Source organism: Numenius arquata, chromosome 5, assembly GCF_964106895.1.
Source record: "Numenius arquata chromosome 5, bNumArq3.hap1.1, whole genome shotgun sequence".
NCBI lineage: Eukaryota > Metazoa > Chordata > Aves > Charadriiformes > Scolopacidae > Numenius > Numenius arquata.
The window spans coordinates 31447419-31466462 of NC_133580.1; the positions used below are offsets into that span (position 1 = coordinate 31447419).

At 38.8% G+C, this 19044-nt stretch overlaps 1 protein-coding gene across 1 annotated transcript in view; it reads right to left on the reverse strand.

The window, feature by feature from the left end:
* Positions 1-19044, reverse strand: part of BANK1 (B cell scaffold protein with ankyrin repeats 1) — a 141355-nt gene that overhangs the window by 83945 nt on the left and 38366 nt on the right. The window contains exon 7 of the mRNA XM_074147787.1: positions 8676-8872. Coding sequence (XP_074003888.1) covers positions 8676-8872 — 197 coding nt within the window. The remainder of the gene's footprint in view (positions 1-8675; positions 8873-19044) is intronic.

Sequence of the window (19044 nt, forward strand, 5' to 3'; positions counted from 1 at the left end):
ACATGTTCAAACGGATTCAGAGCCTAATAATGCAGACAAGACCTGCTCTAGGTGGATGTGCTTTGGCAGGGGGGTTGGACTAGATGATCTCCAGAGGTCCCTTCCAACCCCATATCATTCTGTGATTCTGTGAATGATACAGATTATTCTTTGCAGCCTAAATACTACTACTGAAAAACTGGACACTTCCCACCTCACCCTCCCAAACAGTCCCTTAGCTAAGCATCTTTGCTGATGTTGCCCTGTCAACAAAACAGTCAAGGCCTCTGGAAATCCCTTGGTTTTACAATCCTAAATACATTTAAGAACATAAGTATCATTACAGAACCCTTTTTCATTTTCCTTGCTTCTAATTCACAAGCATTTTGCCTGAAATTCCCGTAGCATTCAAGTTTCCCTTAAAAATTGTAAAGGCTTTTTGAAATGGTTAGTTGCAAACAACTGACTTCCACTGCGTCACTTCTATAGTTACAGAATATCAAAAGATGAGACAAAATACCAGACAATTCTTTGGAAAAAAACTATCTTAGTTCATTTTAAATTATACACAATTTCAATGGGCATCTCATACAGAAGTAAGGTTTCCACATCTGCACTTACATCTATCATTCTTTTTGCAAGAAGTTGCACTCAATTGCATAGTCATGACAGAAGACTTAATCATAATTAAGGTTCAAGGTTCTAGCCTGAATAAAAATCTACACAGAAACTTTAAAAATGTCTTTAGTGTAATCATAGAATGGTTTGGGTTGAAAGCGACCTTAGAGATCATCTAGTTCCAACCCCCTGGCATGGGCAGGGACACCTTTCACTAGACCAGGTTGCTCAAAGCCCATCCAACCTGGCCATGAACACAGCCAGGGATGACTGTGATTTTTTCAAATGAGAAATCTAGCCTTTTCTCCTTAGAGCCAAGCTTTTCCATGCTCAGTTCGTACCTTATCTCTTCACTAAAACATAAACTGTCTGATCTCAAAAGGCAGCATTTGCCAGCAAGTTACTACCACAGGGAGCATGTCCCTCTGTGAACACATGAAAGAAGAGGGAAACCTTGTCAGCTAGCTAAAATAAAAATAATAAACTCCCCAAATTAAATCTTAAGACACAAAGCACTGATAATGGGAAGCATCTCCACCAGCAATTTTGGAAAAGAAAAAAACTCAGTGAACAAACACCTGATGGAAATCATAGGATAATATTTGCATATCAGCTGGCAGAAGCTCACAGGGCTTAGCTCCAATTCCTCAAGAAGTTTAAGAATTTGATTTGTGAATATCCAGTCACTTAAAAAGTATCAAAGAACACATTCACTTATTCATTTCAGTTAAGTAACTTCCAGTGTACCAAAAAATGCATGTAACCAACATTTCTGAACATTAAAATATTGTGGCAAGAGTAAAATCCCAGCAGGCTTCACTGAAGAATCACTAGTGGATTAGCATGAATTTGAGAAATGAGACTAATCCTCTTTCTCATACTCTTCCAGCTATTTGAAAGTAATGAGCTATGGGCCAGTGCAATACTACAGTAGCATTTAAAGTAATTAAACAAATATTGATAGCAATCAGATTAATTTCATTTAAGATTCTTTAATATATACCCACTTCATCTTTCTACATGTGGTTCTTCCCCAGCAGAAAATGAATAGCTCAGGAAGATATTGCAACCACCTTTAAAAATATAATAGTTTCCTGATGGGGAGCGCTGCCATATCATATACGATAAATAGAAACACAAAGCTAAACATAAATGTAAGAATAATACTTCTGTGCTCAAAAAAGCAGATTCCCAATAAGGTTCTAGAACTTCCTAGCAAATCATGAGAATCACAGAATGGTTTGGGTTGGAAGGGAGCTTAAAGATCATCTAGTTCCAACACCACTGCCGTGGGCAGGGACACCTCTCACTAGAGCAGGTTGCTCAAAGCCCATCCAGCCTGGCCTTGAACACCTCCAGGGATGGGGCATCCACAATCCCTCACTAAAGGGATTCCTGCTGTCTAAAGATTTATTGTCATTTGGTGACAGTAGCTACAAAGCCAGGTAAGATGCTTTTCGCATAAAACAACCAAGGAGAAAAAGGACCCTCAATTTCCACAATACAGTGTATTTATAGATTCTTTTCTATTTCATCAAGGTGAAGATACTTGAAGGAACTCTGTATTCTGGTTCAACCATTCACTTCAAAGTAAGACAGAGATGAGAGGGGAGAGGTGCACCATGATGAATTACCTGCCAACCTGCATCCCTGCCCATCCTTTAAGTTTGCTAACATTTATAAAAAAATATAGTTTGGCATTTCAGAAACAAAAACTCTCTCCTCCACCCCCCATCTTATCTAAAACATATGCTTTCCCTAAAACGAGCTCCGAGTGAAAACTATGACCACCTGTATGATTATGTTTCTCTCTGCTGAGGGAACTGCTAGCAGCAATGAACTCAGTAACTATGGATCTAGATTTTGAAGGATGCACCTCAACAGAGTTAGAAAGGAATTGATGTAACTCTCTCTTCTGGAAAAAAAAAACCCAAGCTTCTTGTGAAAGGCCTATCCAGGGCGCTGTCTCAATCTATACAGTTCTAAAGGAACTTCACCAATACGTACAGAATTAAATACCTATTATATTTACCATAGCTGCCTAAGAGGTGCCCGAAGCACACAGACGGAAAATTATATTACCACAAAAAAGACACTGAGGGGCTGGAGTGGGTCCAGAGAAGGGCAACGAAGCTGGTGAGGGATCCGAAGAATAAGTCTTAAGAGGAGAGGCTGAGGGAGCTGGGGTTGTTCAGCCTGGAGAACAGGAGGCTGAGAGGAGACCTTATCGCTCTCTACGACGACCTGAAAGGAGGGTGTAGAGAGGTGGGGGTCTGTCTCTTCTCCCAAGTCACAGACAATAGGACAAGAGGAAATGGCCTCAAGTTGTTCCAGGGGAGGTTTAGATTGGATATTAGGAAAATTTTTTACACTGAAAGGGTTATTAAGCATTGGAATGGGCTGCCCAGGGAAGTGGTTGAGTCACCATCCCTGGAGGTATTTAAAAGATGGGTTGACATGGGGTGACATGGTTTAGTGATGGTTTTTATTAGAGTTAGGTTGATGGTTGGACTAGATGATCTTAAAGGTCCCTTCCTTCTATGGAATTCTATGATTCTATATTAAACAATAAATCCAGGCAGAGTTTTACTGGTGGCAGAGGAAGAAGATTCTTCTATCAGTCCACTGGATTGTCACATGCCTGGCCCCAGATCTTGGGCAGGTTAGAAATGCTCAATTAACCTGCATTTTCTGCCTTAGATTTCAGGCAAACACTTCTGAAATGTTAGAAGGTATTTAAAAATAAAAATGAATTTGTGCTGTCTTGACCGTGTGGTGCCAACTTGAAATGACTGTTTCAATCTTTATATTTAAATAACATTTATGTCACCCCTAGGAATCTGCTTTAAAGGCCAAAGCCAACAATCAGAAGTTATTTGCACTAAACAACCAATAAAACACTTTCTGAATTGTATTTTTCTTAGAAACTGCAATGTATACTACAAGTGGTACACAGTAATCTTCCTGACTACGACACATTCAGCAGCACAGTTCCTAGTAAAAGAAGGGAGAAATTAGCAACCCAAAGTGCCGGAACAAAGAATTACGCCCATACTAAAGCATAAATGCCTACACTGGCTATCAGCGCGACTTCCAATTTTAAATGGTTAGGTCACAAATTGAACATACTCCCCTCATTAGTTACTTTATGCTTAGAAATTTTCTCTCATTTATTTTTTAAAGTTTTCCTTTGTGTGCTGGATAAGAACGTCATTTAAGTTATTTCTTTATTTTCTGGAGGTGGAACTTTTACAAAGGCTTAGAAGACCACAGCTGGGGGCAAGAACAACAAGTTAGTGTCCAAGTCACAGCTTTCAGGGACGGAGCATACACAAAAGGCAAACATTTCAAATTGGGCCCCAATATCTGAGCAAAATACTGCGGCTTAACAAGGTACTATGTATCCTGGGTACCGTAACAACTGACTGCAGATACGCTTTGAGCCTGTGGCTAACAGAAAGCAAAAGAAAAGCCAGCCTTTCTTACTGGCATTTGAGCCACCAGCTGGATCAACTCAACTCAAAAGGCTCATCATTTCCCCTGTTCAGATGCTCCGAGACAAGGATTCCTGCCTGACATTCCTACTGAATGTCTCTTACTAGTTTTAAATTCACACGCTTAATTCAAGCAATTCAACCTAAAAGCAATTATGAAAAATATCCAAGTACTTGATTCTATAAAGGAATAAAATCACAAGACAAAGTAACAATTCAGGTTGTTATCGCAGAATATTAGGCGATATCGCTCTTTTATGTTATAGAAGTGGGAATTACTTCATCTAAACTATAATGAAACATGTAAAAATTGGAAATGAATGTCCGTTTAGGTGGCTTTGTGCTAAAGTGCAAGAAAAATACAATTTGCTTCATAAACCGCTGGCACATTTGAAACTGAGCTTTAGAGAGTCTCTATTAAAGACTCTCTTAGGGACAGATCCGTCAATTTAGTACCTTTAACACAAAAGGATCAAGTCTTGCAATGTTCCCTCAGCACAAAGAAGACATTTTCAAGCATTGTTTGAAACACAGGATTCTGACAGAGAAGGCAGACACTACCACTTGTGGGAGGGAGCACACATTTATATAGGTTCTTAAAGGGTGTGATGTTTTAGCAATTAATGACCCTGCATATATCACTGGTACTAAAATCTCTTCCCCTCCATTCATACAGCTGTATCAACAGAAGCATGCCACACGTTACATGATCCTTCCCTTGTGCTTTGTTTTGACGCAAATCAGGAGATGCTCCCAGCGTGCCCACCAGGCACTGTACATCTGCCTTCTGTGGCTGTAACGCTCCCCACACCAACACTCTTGGTGACCAGTTCCAGAAAAGAGATTTTCCCTCTAAACAAGGACAGGGAACTTGTGCCATACGGATGACCCAGTGTGCAAGTCAGCCAGCTCCTACAGCTCACCTGAGCCCTGAGCACCTTTCCACTAAGCCTGCTGGTCGTTGGAGCTGAAGGGCCTTACCAGCAAAGCCACATCACCAAAAAAGCCCTTGAACACACATCTGCCCACCAAAGAGGGCTGCACAGCAAAGCCCTGGGCTTGAAGGTAGAAATAGTAGCTGTGGTGTTGCCACTTCTGCTGCTGCTGTTCTCTCTTTCACTCTAACCATCTCAGGGAATTCTTATTCCCCGAGGGATTCTCCGGCACAAAGACAAATGAAAGACACTTCCCACAATTTTGGACAAATTGAATGTATGTTTTAATACACTCATTTTTCTGGAACCCTATTGCTCTTTATGACAGAAGTGATGAATTACTGTGTATATTTTGGGGCTATTCCTTAAAGGAATGTCAAAACACAGGTAACAATTTTAAAACAGTGAGAGGTAAGCCAAGTACAAAAGTACTTCTACTGTAATAACGAGCAATTTCAATACTCCAGCTGTAACGGGAAGTTCCTAAAACGTGGTTAAACTAAATTCTGCTTGGCTCAGAGCCATGCAAATATTTCTTTTCCACGTTCCCATCAATTACAGAAGTACAGTAAGTGTTTTTGTTCTGAAGTGCACTATTACAGGGGACACAAATAAACCATTTTTCTTCCAGCAGTTGGAGCTAACATTTCTAAAATACCATATTACACATTTGGCAGACTTGAAGCATGCTCCAATTTTTACCTGTGTTGCATTAGTAAGCCACGCCATTTGAATCAACTGAAAATGGGTAGTACAACTGCACGTCCCAACCAGACTTCACATGCTGCTGATCGCAGTAGAGTTGTTTTTACTTCACTGCTGGTAAAAGCATTCACACTAGGGAGAGCAGTCATCACGAGCAGAGAACAACTATTACTAACTGTTTACATGCAAACAATAGCAGATATGTACCATGAAGGAACCATTTTAATGAAAAATTACATTGGATAAAGTCAGAGTTACCATTATAAATCCATGTTTTAGACTGATAATTTTATCCTGAGACTTTATTAGGACAATTAATAATCTCACTAAAAAAGAAAAGCTAATCAGGCATGCACATACTTTGCATGCTTTTTAGAGTGAAATATATCACCCTCACAAACACTGCCTTCTGTCACTGCCAGTCTACCAAAATGTAAAAAGACTCTAGAATCGCAATGTACTCTCTCAATACATATCAGTTGTGGTCTGCCTGTACCATCTATAGTTATGTCTCCTCTTACAGAGGCCCTAAACTATAGCACGAGGTTGAATATGAGTGGAAAAAAAAAAATTACCCATTTTCTGAAACCTCCAGTCCCATGTGGGGTACACAACAAAGATACATCTGAAGTGCAGGGGCATGAGTTTCTACAACACTAGCATAAAAAATACATGTTCTATGGAATTAACCATAATCAGTAAATGTGATAAATTAACCATGGAAGCTATGTTTCCATGCTCAACTCTTTGACTCATATGACTGTGTTAGAAAAGAAATCTAGGTATCTCACTGAAAGGTAAATATCACCTTACTCACAGTCTGCCTAGTCTTACTAATCCTTTACACACAGCATGTACCAGGGGTACCCGACCATACAAAGATGGCATCTAGCCAGATCCACGGGCAGGGATGCTGGAGAACACAGTTCCATTCTCTTCAAGGCAAACTGGTAAACTCCAAGAGCTGAGGGGCCTGACCTTATACATCAGACTGCTACTGGCAGGAGCTCTCTGACCAGTGCAAGGATGACTGTGAGAGAACTACAACAATTAGAAATTGTGAAATGTGAAATTACTAACATGTTGATCCAGGAAGACAGCTTGGTTTTGTGGACAGCTTTATGCTGGATGGTAAGGAGGATGATGTTTTCTTTAGTTAAATTTTATCTCAACCACAGCATCAAAACCTGAGGTAAAAGCATCACCTCTGTAGCACAACACCCCTTTGCATTCCACCAATAGAAAAAGCTCTGCAGTGTTTTTGAGAACCGATCAGATTAATCATCCAGTACAAGCAAGGAGATATTCCGTCATTTCAGAAAAGACACCAAATCACATCCTTAATTAGGCAAGAACTTTCTTTAACAGTACTAGGAAAGGAGAAATACCTGCTTGGCATATATTCTCCCCCCCCTCAGTGTTTTCAGAGCCTTATCAATAGCTGTTCAACAGCAACAAAAAGTTAAACAGCATATTCTCATTCAGCATCTTAACCACTGTCAAAATCCCTTACTTTCAGGCTCTGGAGTCTGCAATTTTCCTCCTCTTGAACTCATTTCAAAAAAAAAAAATCCACTCATAAAACACTGCTAAAGCCATCTTCATGGTTCAACACTGATCACAGTAAATTTGTCTTCATTTTCCCCAATGTCTCTTCTTCACCTATATATTAGATCCCAATCCTATCAAAGAATAACTTGACCAAACCCTATGCCCTTGCTTCAGAAGTTTAATAACTATTCTCAGTCAGCCAGTGTTTCCATTCTTTATGATATCTCTTTCTACATTAAACTACCCTTAAGTTTCTTGCATTTTCCTCCTTAGTCATGCAAAACATTCTCTCCAACATAATCTACACAGCTATTATCTTATATTTCTTCAAATATTATCTTTGGTCTTATGTCTATCCATGGTTACATCAAGATGGTTGGTTAACAGAAAAGCGAAACTTCTGCCTTTCTTACTCCTTGTATTTTCTCCTCTTACATGTCTCTTGTTACCATTTGTCTGTGAACATGGAGTCCAAACAAAAACAAACACCAAAAAAGAAGAAAAAACACCAAAAAAAAGAACACCAAAAAACCCCAAAACAACCACCCCCCCTACACCATCAGCAAAGCTGTGCCAGGTCTTCACAACATGCACATACTGTCTTTCTTTCGATATATGTTTTACCTGATTTGTTCTCTAGGCTTTAAAACCTCTGGGGCAAGAATTATCATCTCTGCTCATATCAGAGTTAGCACAATAAAGACTTAAAATAGGTTAAAGCTCTCAAATGTTACTACAGTATATTGCTTTTTGTACTGATTCAGTTAGATTTTATTGGCAATAGTTTGTGTGCTAGAACTATGGACAGACCCTTATTCTCTTATCTTTCACGTGGAAAGGCAACTATTGCCCAGAACCCATCCCACATACCCAAAGTGAAGAAAGATTTACTCCATCGAACAAAGTGTGGTAAAATATAGCCTTCCTTCACAGTGGAGCGGACAGTCAAGGCAGGACAACCACTCTTTGTTGAATGCTGAAGAGAAGCAATGCTAAGACGGTTCAGAGTCACTTTTAAAGCGACTTTTAAAGCAGTCTTTTCTCCTACTCCACATGGTTGGGCTAGACTACTTACAAAATAACCCTTGTTTGGGCACTGAAAGCACCAATCTAACTAGGCCACATAAGGTACTTCTGATTCACCGTTTTCCTTCCATTACCTGCCTGAAATTCAAGCAGTGCAAAAACTCTGATCTCCATTCCGACAGTGCACAAAGAAAGCGGCTGTACCCCATTTTGGCCTCTCTTTCTGAGACAGGAGCATATAATAACATTTTCAGACAGAAGGATACAATATATTAGGCTTTACAAGAGGAGACGCTATGGGATCTCAGTAGTACATCATCATAGTCCCCCGGTTATAGATGACACATGAAAAAGCATATGGACTTACTGACAATTCTTTGATTAATTTTCTTAGTTCCCTATGTCCGTGCTTCTCAGCGATACTTGCTGGATCATCTCCATATTTGTTAGTTATTTTGCAAGCCCATGTGGCCTCAGGACAATCCAGTAGAAATGTTGCAAGGTTCTTTAATCCAAATCTGGCTGCACAGTGAAGGAGAGTAGGAAATTCTTCCAAATGGCTATCTGTATATGGAAACAAAGTTTTCATAAAGAACAGGTTTGCTTTTATAGAACACCTTCCACCTTCTTTTGTAAAAGTCCTTTGAATATTAGGGCTACAGAATCACAGTTATCAAACTGCCAATACAGAACTGACATCCAAAGAATAATTCCTCCAACTAACAGTTTTATAATTCACATACATATTTTAGCGTAACTGAAAAATCTTTTTTATTTTTTTTCCTGACAGATGGATTTTATCTATCGAGAAATAAATTTTCTTGAAAGGGAAGAAAACTCTACAGCAAAGACGTGCTTTTGCTTAGGTGCATATTTTTTAATGCTTTAGGAATATTTTTAATTTGAGATGTTTGAATGGGACATTTTTAGAGGGTTATGCTGTTATGTTTTCATAGTAAAAGACATTTCTGAAGATTCACATGAATACCAGAGTTATGCCTGTAATGAAAAATAAGAGAACTTAAATATGAATTTAAATATGGATAATGGTTTTTAGGATTTATCTGAAATAGCACGATATTCATTTCTGTCACAGACTTTATTTTGCACCTTGGAGAACTGGGACAAAGCTAAACTGAAGTCAGTTTATCATTTCAGCCTAGTCCTACATTCTGACTCTTAAGAGTGGCAACAAGTTACATACAGCAACAAAAAAAAAAAAAAAAAAAAGGAAAAAAAAAGATGAGAGAGCAAGCATAAACAATACTTTCCTCCGTTTTCATACTCTACTTTCTAACCACATGTGGCTCGTTATGTAGTAATTTGGCTACGTATCAGCATGCAGTGTACCTTTTTTCCAAGTACGCATCCAGCCTGGCCCCAGGCATCATCAACTTCTTGCACCCTCAGGGTCTTTTGGCAATATCTTTACCACCCACTGCATGAAGTGCTTCCTCTAGTTTGTTTTGAACCTGGCTCCTGCTAGGTTCAATTAATAGACCCCAGTTCATCTTATTCTCCATCTCTGTCTGCTCCCTCTGCACTTCTAGTGATTTACTCATTCCCAGAATTTCTTTCTTGAAGAGCTCCAGTCTACTTAATTGTGCCTTATAAAGAATCAGCTCCATCACCCCCACTGCTCTTTTCTGATCCTTTTCCAGCTTTAACGTAACTATTTTGAGGTGATAGGAGAAGAGCTGCACATGATACTCAACTTGTGGGTGAACCATTATGCGTTGTCATAATTATGTCCTGTTTTGTTCTCTATTCCTTTTCTAATAATTCCCAGTATTTCATTTGCTTTTTGATCTGCTGCCTAGCAACAAGTTGATGTTATCATGGAACTGCGTGGTCTTATTCCTCAGTGCTAATAGCCTGTTCAAAGCCTCTCATTTTGTATGACAACATAGGACTGCTTTTTCCACTTGCATCGCTTCATTTTTACCTACGGTGAATACCGTCTGACAATTTACTGCATAATTACTAAATCTCATAAGGCCTTTCCCCCACCATTATTTTTTTCCCAATTAGCCCTCCTCCTTACTACCCTGAATACTTTTTATCATTAGCATGAGTTTTTTCCAACTGTCTGGTTTTGGCCAGTCTTTCATCCATGCCCAATCAATTACTGACTTGATAAAGTTTGCTGACTCTTACAAAAAAATACTACAAGAAATATATAAAGCAAGAATTCACATTACAGAAAATTTATTTTATTACAATTTCTATTCATTTGTCTGGTAGAGACAACACATTAACCTGCTTCTAGTTCTCAAGGTCCCCAGAGAAATTGGGTTTTGGCACCACAGTTGCACCTTCTAGTACTACAGAACTGAAAACTTGCACAGAATCGCAGAATCATCACGGTTGGAAAGGACCTCTGAGATCACCGAGTCCAACCATACACACACAAAAAACCCCTACAATCTCGGCCACTAGAGCATGCCCTGAAGTGCACATCTACACGTTTCTTAAATACCTCCAGGGATGGTGGCTCCACCACCTCCCTTGCCAGGCCGTTCCAGTGCCTGACCACTCTTTTCAGTAAAGTAATTCTTCCCAATATCTAATCTAATCTTCCCCTGCCGCAACTTCAGACCATTTCCTCTGGTCCTGTCATTATTCACTTGGGAGAAGTGAATAATGACAGCACGCAGCTGTTAGAAATTCAGCTATTTTACTTCTCAATTTCCTCAGAGCTCTTAATGCACACCAGTTAGTCCTGGTAATTTCTTTGTGCTTAACCTGCCCATTTTTGCTGTAACTTCATGATTCCTGCAACTCCAGACAGTGTCTTTCAACGTGCCTCTCATCCAGGACTACAGCTTGGGAATCTACACAGTTTCTTCTAGCTTTCTTGAGTTCTCTTTTATATCCCAGTCATCAGCTGTCCTACAGACAAGCCAGTACATTTTCAGCCCTTCATGTGCTGGAAGAAATAGTCGTAGTTGTGACTCCTTTCATAATTCTCTAAGCTGCCAGTCTTTAACAAACTTTCTCGTTTTTACATTCTTCTACATATTAAAATTTGGCTCAGCAGTGGTGAATTTGTGTACCTTTACCCTCTCCCCCGTTTGCTCCTGCAGAATGTTAATATGGGAGAGAGTAAATCCTCACCCCACAGTTAGATAAAAGGATTCAAGGAACAAGAACAGTTCTTGGAATGGCATAGCTAAGTACTGATTGACCAGAAGAATTGTTAGGACAATTCTTGATTCCATTTTGGACAAAGAATATTCCACCACTATCCTGCTCCAATATTGTTTTGACACAGGGTATCTGACTGGGCTACATTTTAGTCAAAAGTCACATTAACAATCCTACATTGATTATTTTTTTTAAAATAAATTGAGTGTTGCCTGACTTTTATTTCCACCAGGCAACAAAAAATCCAACCAAGAAACTGTAAATACGCAGCACCTGTGTAAATCAAGTCATTTATTTTAGAAGCCTTGGCTGGCTAAGCTTCTGTTGACAAGCGTATGTGTTTTAGCTTACATTCCTTTGTATTTTCAGTGTGCCTTAAAAATCCTTTGAGTTAAAATAGGCAATGTTAAAACTGTATAGCAGCTAAGGTTTTTGAGTGGATTATCACACAACTTCTTTACTCCATATTGCTCAACATTTTAACTGAAGTTCCACAAACTGGACTTAATTGTGTAATTAAAAGAACTATAAATTCTACCCCAGAAGCCATTTGACCTCTTATTTTTGTCTATAATTTGCTAACTTCAGGGAAAAACTAACACCCCCCCCCCAACAGATCGAGAGAAATATATACCAACTTAAGAAGCTATGACATGAGCAGTAAAAATGTATGCAAGTAATTTTAAGACAACAGCATCAAAGCTAAGTGTACTTTTACGTAGCCAGGATTCTCTTAAACAGAAAAAGTGTCCATGCCCAATCTAATAGTTCAAAAAAACATCACACATCATTGTCAAATTGCGTATCTTAACGTCTCTGTCTTTTGCTATTCATTTTTTTTTGAGATGCCCAGCAATGAAATATGTATTGAGCAGTTATTTTAAAGAGCAAATTACATGAACCCTTATCAACATCTGCATCCTGTTAGCAGACTCTAAAGGTCAAATATAGTCAGTAAAAGGAGCCTTAACGAAGTATTAATAACATGCTCTAAAAGAATTTCTGCTCCATGCTAATGAAACCTGAAACAATTGGTTACAAATCCAATGGGGGAAACAAGTCTATATTACCAATGGACCGAGTGCTATCATCTCTTCATCAATATAAAGAGAAAAAGACTCAGTGGTATTTATAGCCTGTCCTGGGCTTGTATCTGAGTTTACAAAGTAACACAAAACAGCGGTATCCCAGATCAACTCCAAAATCCTTTCAGCTCCTTCACGGTTGAGCTGTTTTTTTCTGGTCACCAGTCAACCCCTCCCTAGCTAGGTTGGATTTTCCAGCAGGACCGCCACACTTACATAGTTGGAACAGCAGAGGAGACTACATCATTAACAAAGGAAACACCTCAGCCAGCCATGGAGGATGGTAAAAATCAATAAGTCAATTTCCTAAAATAAAGGCTTTTTTATATTGCTCCCTGCAGTAAGCAGAAAAAACCCAGCTGTCTTCAGGTATGAAAACTTTAGCAGCAGCACTGGGAGTGAGATCTTTAACATAATACTTTGGAAAGACATAAGTGAAACAATTGTTTTTAACACCACATAAACAATATTAAACACTTTCACCAAGAACAGGAGATAGAAATAGTTTCATTTGTTTCTTATTTTGAGAATCAGTATACAGATAAAGCCGACCTGTACAGCTCCACAACTATTTGCACTACGAGAGCTTTGTTATAAAATCATACAGCCTCAAAATGTTGGTTCTGGTTACGAGCGTAGCTGAAGGAGCCACTGAGGATGGTGCTATTGCTACATACCAACCTATCAGTCAGCAACTTTGCCCAACAATATTCCATACATATATGCAGATACAAGCAGGACTGTTTTTATTCAAAAGCAGAGAGGTTTTCTTTTTGTACAAGATCCAATGAGATCTTAGATTGAAAGGCAATTTCCAAAAAGATTAATTTTAAACAAGCATCAATGCCAGCATCATTCTCACACCTCTAAACAAAGAAGCTACAAGGATTACATTATTTTTTTGAGAGTATGTTAAATCTAAATACTGAACTTAATAATTGAGGTGTTAATTCCAGAATACGAGTCTTGCTTGAGACATAAATTACTGACATTCATTATAAATAATTTCATCTTTTCTAGCTTTTCGCGGCACCCACTTCAAAAACATGCATAAAAGGGAAAGTTCTGTTCACAGAGTAACTCAAATGACTTACTTTCACAGTACAAATTTCTACCCCATGCTTAAAACAGGCGCAACAGACAAGAATGACATCAAAAGACCCTAAATCCAGCAAGGATAAATAACGTAAATTGCAATGGGATTAAAAAATTATTGTAACCTATCTCCTAATTTCATTCAAGAGCTCTCTCTGCAACATCTATTGTTACAGATAAATTTAAATACTATGGTGAAATCTCTTTCTATAGTAAGTATGGCTTTATTATCTTTAAATAAATAACTTGAATTGAAAATCTTTTAGCAATACAAAAAATTATGGTAAAATGGAAATTTTAATAAGAATTGAATGCTCGGGGGGAAAAAAAATCATCACAGAATTGTCAGAGTTGGAAGGGACCTCTAGAGATCATCTAGTCCAACTCCCCTGCTGAAGCAGGGTTGTCGAGAGCACATCACTCAGGACTGCATCAAGGCGGGTCTTGAAAATCTCCAGAGAAGGGGACTCCACCACCTCCCTGGGCAGCCTCTTCCAGTGCTCAATTTTATACCATTATTGGTATACAGTTATGACAAGCAATACAGAGTTAAAATTGGCTACCTGAAATATTTTGTGCTTTCTGTGACTCGATTTTTTTTTGCCATGAGCCTTCCATGAAATTTAACATTGTTCCTTTTTTAGTAACATAGCTGAATTCTTCCTCCCAGCAAAGATTTAGCAAAATACAGTATTGAAAAAACACTGGATTTTTTGCCAGGCCATGAACATAACCTGTAGTAGTACTGTCAGTTAGTGGACATGATCATAAAACACAACGTACAGCCACATTCAAAAATTTCAAGTCCTTCCTTTCAGACATTACTGAACTTCTTGGTGCTTCTACTCTGCTCAAAATGAGCAGAAATGAAAGAGCTATTTTCTTCCACAAGGAGATTTGACCTACACAGGCCTTATACAGTAGGGTGGTTAGATGGAAGCTTTTTAGAAAAAATGCACATCAGGTGAGAGGACACACATGGCTTCTGGGGCCTCCTACTGCATTGATACATCAAGAGCTGTCTGACAATAGCTGACTCCTGTCACACAAGTCCTACCACCCTAAACTGGTGATCCCAGCTAACAAAACTCACCATTGTGCTCTCCTCAGCCAGGTGTCCCTACACCCAAATGAACGACTGAAAACTCTTCCCTGCTGACAAGAAGTAACAGTCTTGTAACTCAAGAAACTTCCTGGGGAGACTCTTTCTTTAAGGAATCCAAACATCATTGAACAACAACATCATACTATTCCTAGTACCTTACTTCGGACTTCAGCTGCTTTCTTTTGGGCCTGATCCATGGAGATTCCATCTCCAGCCCAGGCTGGGTACTAACAAGGTTGAGATTAGAAGCGGAGAAAGCTCTGTTCTGACTTCTTTTCCCTTCCCCTCGAGAAATTAATGCTAGGCATGACATTGGTCCAATTGCCTCTGCAGTTACTGATTTATTAACAAATAATATAGGAGGAAAAAGCTTTACAGCCATGACGACTGCTCCTTCTGCACTCCAGTCAGCCATGAACAGTTTCAGACATCAAAATATACCAGCTACTCCTACAGGTGGTTCATATATACCACATGGTGTGGAGAGAGGGAGCCACACAAATACCAGAAACTTGTGGGGAAAGCAGGTATGTGGCTTTGTCTATTGGTCCTGGTCATGTAATTATCAAAACACTTTCGGACCATAAGAGTGTCTTACGCTTCAAGACAAACAGATGTGCACTGTTTTTCCTTTAGTTATGCAGATCACCAGTTGGGATTAGGAGGCTCCTGACTTGTCACCTTGCCCCTCCACCTACTACATGCCTCACAGACACATCTTTTCCAAGTTTCAATATATGGTGGTATATTGATGAAATATAGAAAACAAGCAAGCCCTCAATCCACAGGCACTAACTTCATGTCACTCTCAGTCGCTCCAGCACCACCAGCCTTATTCTCAGAAAGGGAGGACCTCCACATCTTGCTTTGGTGTTGTGCAAGATCAGTGGCCCCTTAGAGCAGACGCACGCAAAGGCTTTATTGAGTGGTACAAATGAACAGGTTTAATTTCTTCTGCCCATCAAACAGAAGCCTGGTGCCATCAAGTCGTGACACGAGGCAAAAAGGTATCGTGAAGACCATCGGATGACCATACTGAACTCCACGAATTTAAGACAGCTTTTAACACTTCAATTTGCAAAGCCTTTTCAGGCGACACAACTGGCTCTGAACAGGGCAGCCCCTGGCGCTTACACAAAGTAGGATGCAACCTTCACGGGCCAAACTTTCCAAGTCTTGCTGACAGAAAACTCTGAGCTATTGAACTGCTTGAGGCCACTTTGGTATGATCTCTGTCTTCGTAAATGCTATACCAACAGTTGCGATGGCTGCTGTTCCCTCAGCAACCTCAGTAACGCTTCAATGCCCATTTCTGTATGCAACTGTGGTACCAGAAGTGATTCTCTGCCCCGTATAAGGTAATGGCTGTGCCACCCCTGCAGTGAGGGGAAAAAGATGTTGTTGGACTTCACCTCTCAAAAATTCCTCCCATGAATACATATTTAATTAATTTAAAAATACAGTAAGGTAAATGACCTCAAAATAGACAATTGAAGCCTACTGGTCTTTCTTTTTGCCCTCACTCTGAAAAGAGGCACCACTAACTGTTTAAATCCCTCCCAAGTCACCTAACAAAGGTGAAGAAGTTATCTCTTTCCTACAGGCTCTACAGCAAAAGTCAATGAGAACTTAAGGGTACCGTTGTCAAAATAACCAAGTAAGAATAACCCCCTGCAAGATCTATGTGTTGGGTGTTTTTTTTTTAAACTAATATTGTTTGCTTAATTGCCAATTCACAAAATTCAGTGAGCTCTTAAAACAAATTAGGTGTTCTACTGTAAAGAAATTTCCACCATACTGTGTTTAACTGCTTTAACTGAAGTTTTGTATTATACACAGCAGTAAGATGCTGTAACTATCTGAAAGCACACATGCTTCCGGCAGAAAATACCATTCTTGAACTTGCAAGATTGTCACACTGAATTGGGGAAAATTGCTGGAACTTTTATCAGCTGTGAAGCTGGAACAACTGGTACATTTCAGCTAAATATACAGAACTGAATAAAAGTAGTGGTTATTAGCGTAACTGGAAGTGAACAGCTTGTACTCAAGAGCAGTCCTTTAATGAAGAATATTAACAGAGAAAAACTGCTGCTGTTTGGCAACTACACTAAAAACTAGTTAGCTGGTGATCACAAGTGTGAAGGAAAGGTTTAAGAACGCCCAAGTGGCATATCCTTAAGTGCCTTCTTCACCTTTCAACTAACTGTGAGGCCAGTGCTTGCTTTTAACTAAAGTTTTAGTTGACATACACAAGGTTAAGAGGGAATTGCCGTTTCAAGTGTTTTGTCCTGTCATAATGCCTTCTCTACTCTTCTCTGCAGAGCATTCTGGAACACCTCAGCTCTAAAACAGAGCATAAAATCTAATATTAGTCTATTGTAGCACTGTCTTAGCCCATGGGAATTTTCATAAAATTGTAGTAAGCAAACAGAACAGCCTACAGTGATAATTCTGCAGATCTTGTAAGACTTCCTTCTTTTATTTCCCAAATTACTGATACAGGACATTACTTTTTTTTTTTTTTTTAAGCTATTTAAGTAGATACTTAAAATTACTTCTACAGTGTCAATATCAATTAAACCAAAGAAATACTTAAAGCCCCGTCTGTTTCTTCTTGCCCCGTCTATCTTTTCTTTCATTTTCTTGCTAGCAGCTGAAAACCCAGATGCTAATTCTTATTTTGGAATAGAAGTTTCAGCTTGAAAAAATGAATTAGAGAAATCAGGATAGAACTTGTTATGTTGCTAGCAGTGCTAAGTGACAAAAATCAGTGTTTTCTACAAAAAGAGTAAATTCAGGACTTTTCATAAGGCTTGATGTTTAAGTTTAATCAGAGTAATAGTAACAGATTAGTTGTAAAAAAAGGAAAATTCATTAACAGTAGAGAAAGAAACAGGTTTTCCTTAAGTAAATTGCCATCCTTGGACAGGAATCAATGCACCAAGAATTCCCAAACCTTAAGATTCAAGAGCAGAACCAGAGCTTCCCAAGCTCAAGAAGAGTTTTGAAATACAAATTTGGATTTGTTAGCATGTTTTGACTGGGTTCTATTGCCAGAATATAAAGGAATAATATACACACAAGGTATCCTGAAATCAGTTTGGTACAGAATGTACAATATTCAGGACAATACCCCCTGCTTTAGTTACATGCTTTTCCACAAGGGATGGAGGACACCACCACTAAAAATCACAAACATGCCTTGGCTCTGTCTTTCAGTTAATGCTGCTGTTGAACACCATGTTTTTCCAGTGACTTCTATCCAGTTTGTGTTTAGCTTTCTCAGCTTTTTGGGCTTCCAAGTATTCCCCGTCAGAGACTGCAGAATAATCTCTTTAAATATCACTCATTACTAAAACATTCTTCCCCTTGACAAGCTGAATAAAATCTTAATTCTTCTATACTGCTAGTAGGTAATATCCATGCATAATCCTAAATATATTTTGACAAAGTTCAGATACTTTTATATTCTAAGAACTATATAAAACATATCATACAATAATAACGACAAGCAATTAAAAAAAGAAAGCACAGTTCAGGTCTGAAATATGTAATTTATTTCTGACACACTGTTACATATACAGAAGTTCCAACACTATTTTTCTGGTAAAGGCTCCTGGTTTATTTTTTGGTTACTACAATAACTATTACAATGGGATATTTCATCAGAAGCAAGCAACTGAAACTCATCTTACGCGCCGCAAAATACATTCCAATTTACAAACCGTGGTTTGTAAAAAAATCAGCACAAATTCCTATTTGTACCATTTCCAATTGCTGCCTTTTATAAATCAATTTCTTTTGATTAAAACTGACGAACTTAAGAGAAGGTCAAAAAACAAGTAAAGATATAGCATCATTGTTGCCTCCATTTAGGCAGAGATGTAATTTCCTTCCTGCATGTAGTCCAGCAAGTGAGATCCCACAGAGAAAGACTATTTCATACATGTTAAAGTGCTTGCTGGGCAATGGCCCTAGCTTTCATATAGCAAGGAACTTCACGAAGTCTGATGTGCTGCTCAAACAATTCTCCTTGCTTAGGCAGCAAGAGATTTAAATTTCCAGACTACATATTTGGAATCCATAGCAAAACTTCCCTTATTAGAAATCGTCATATCCAGTGATACACCTATCCTAAGCAGGTAAAGTTGTTCTGTTAGATATTGTGGCAACACAGTAAGTTTTTCAGGACATCTTGCCCTTTTTTTAAATAATATTTAAAAGAAATACCGAAAATATTGTAGTTGAGTCGACCCCAAGGAAATAACAATGGATGATTTTACCCTAAGCACATCTTATTT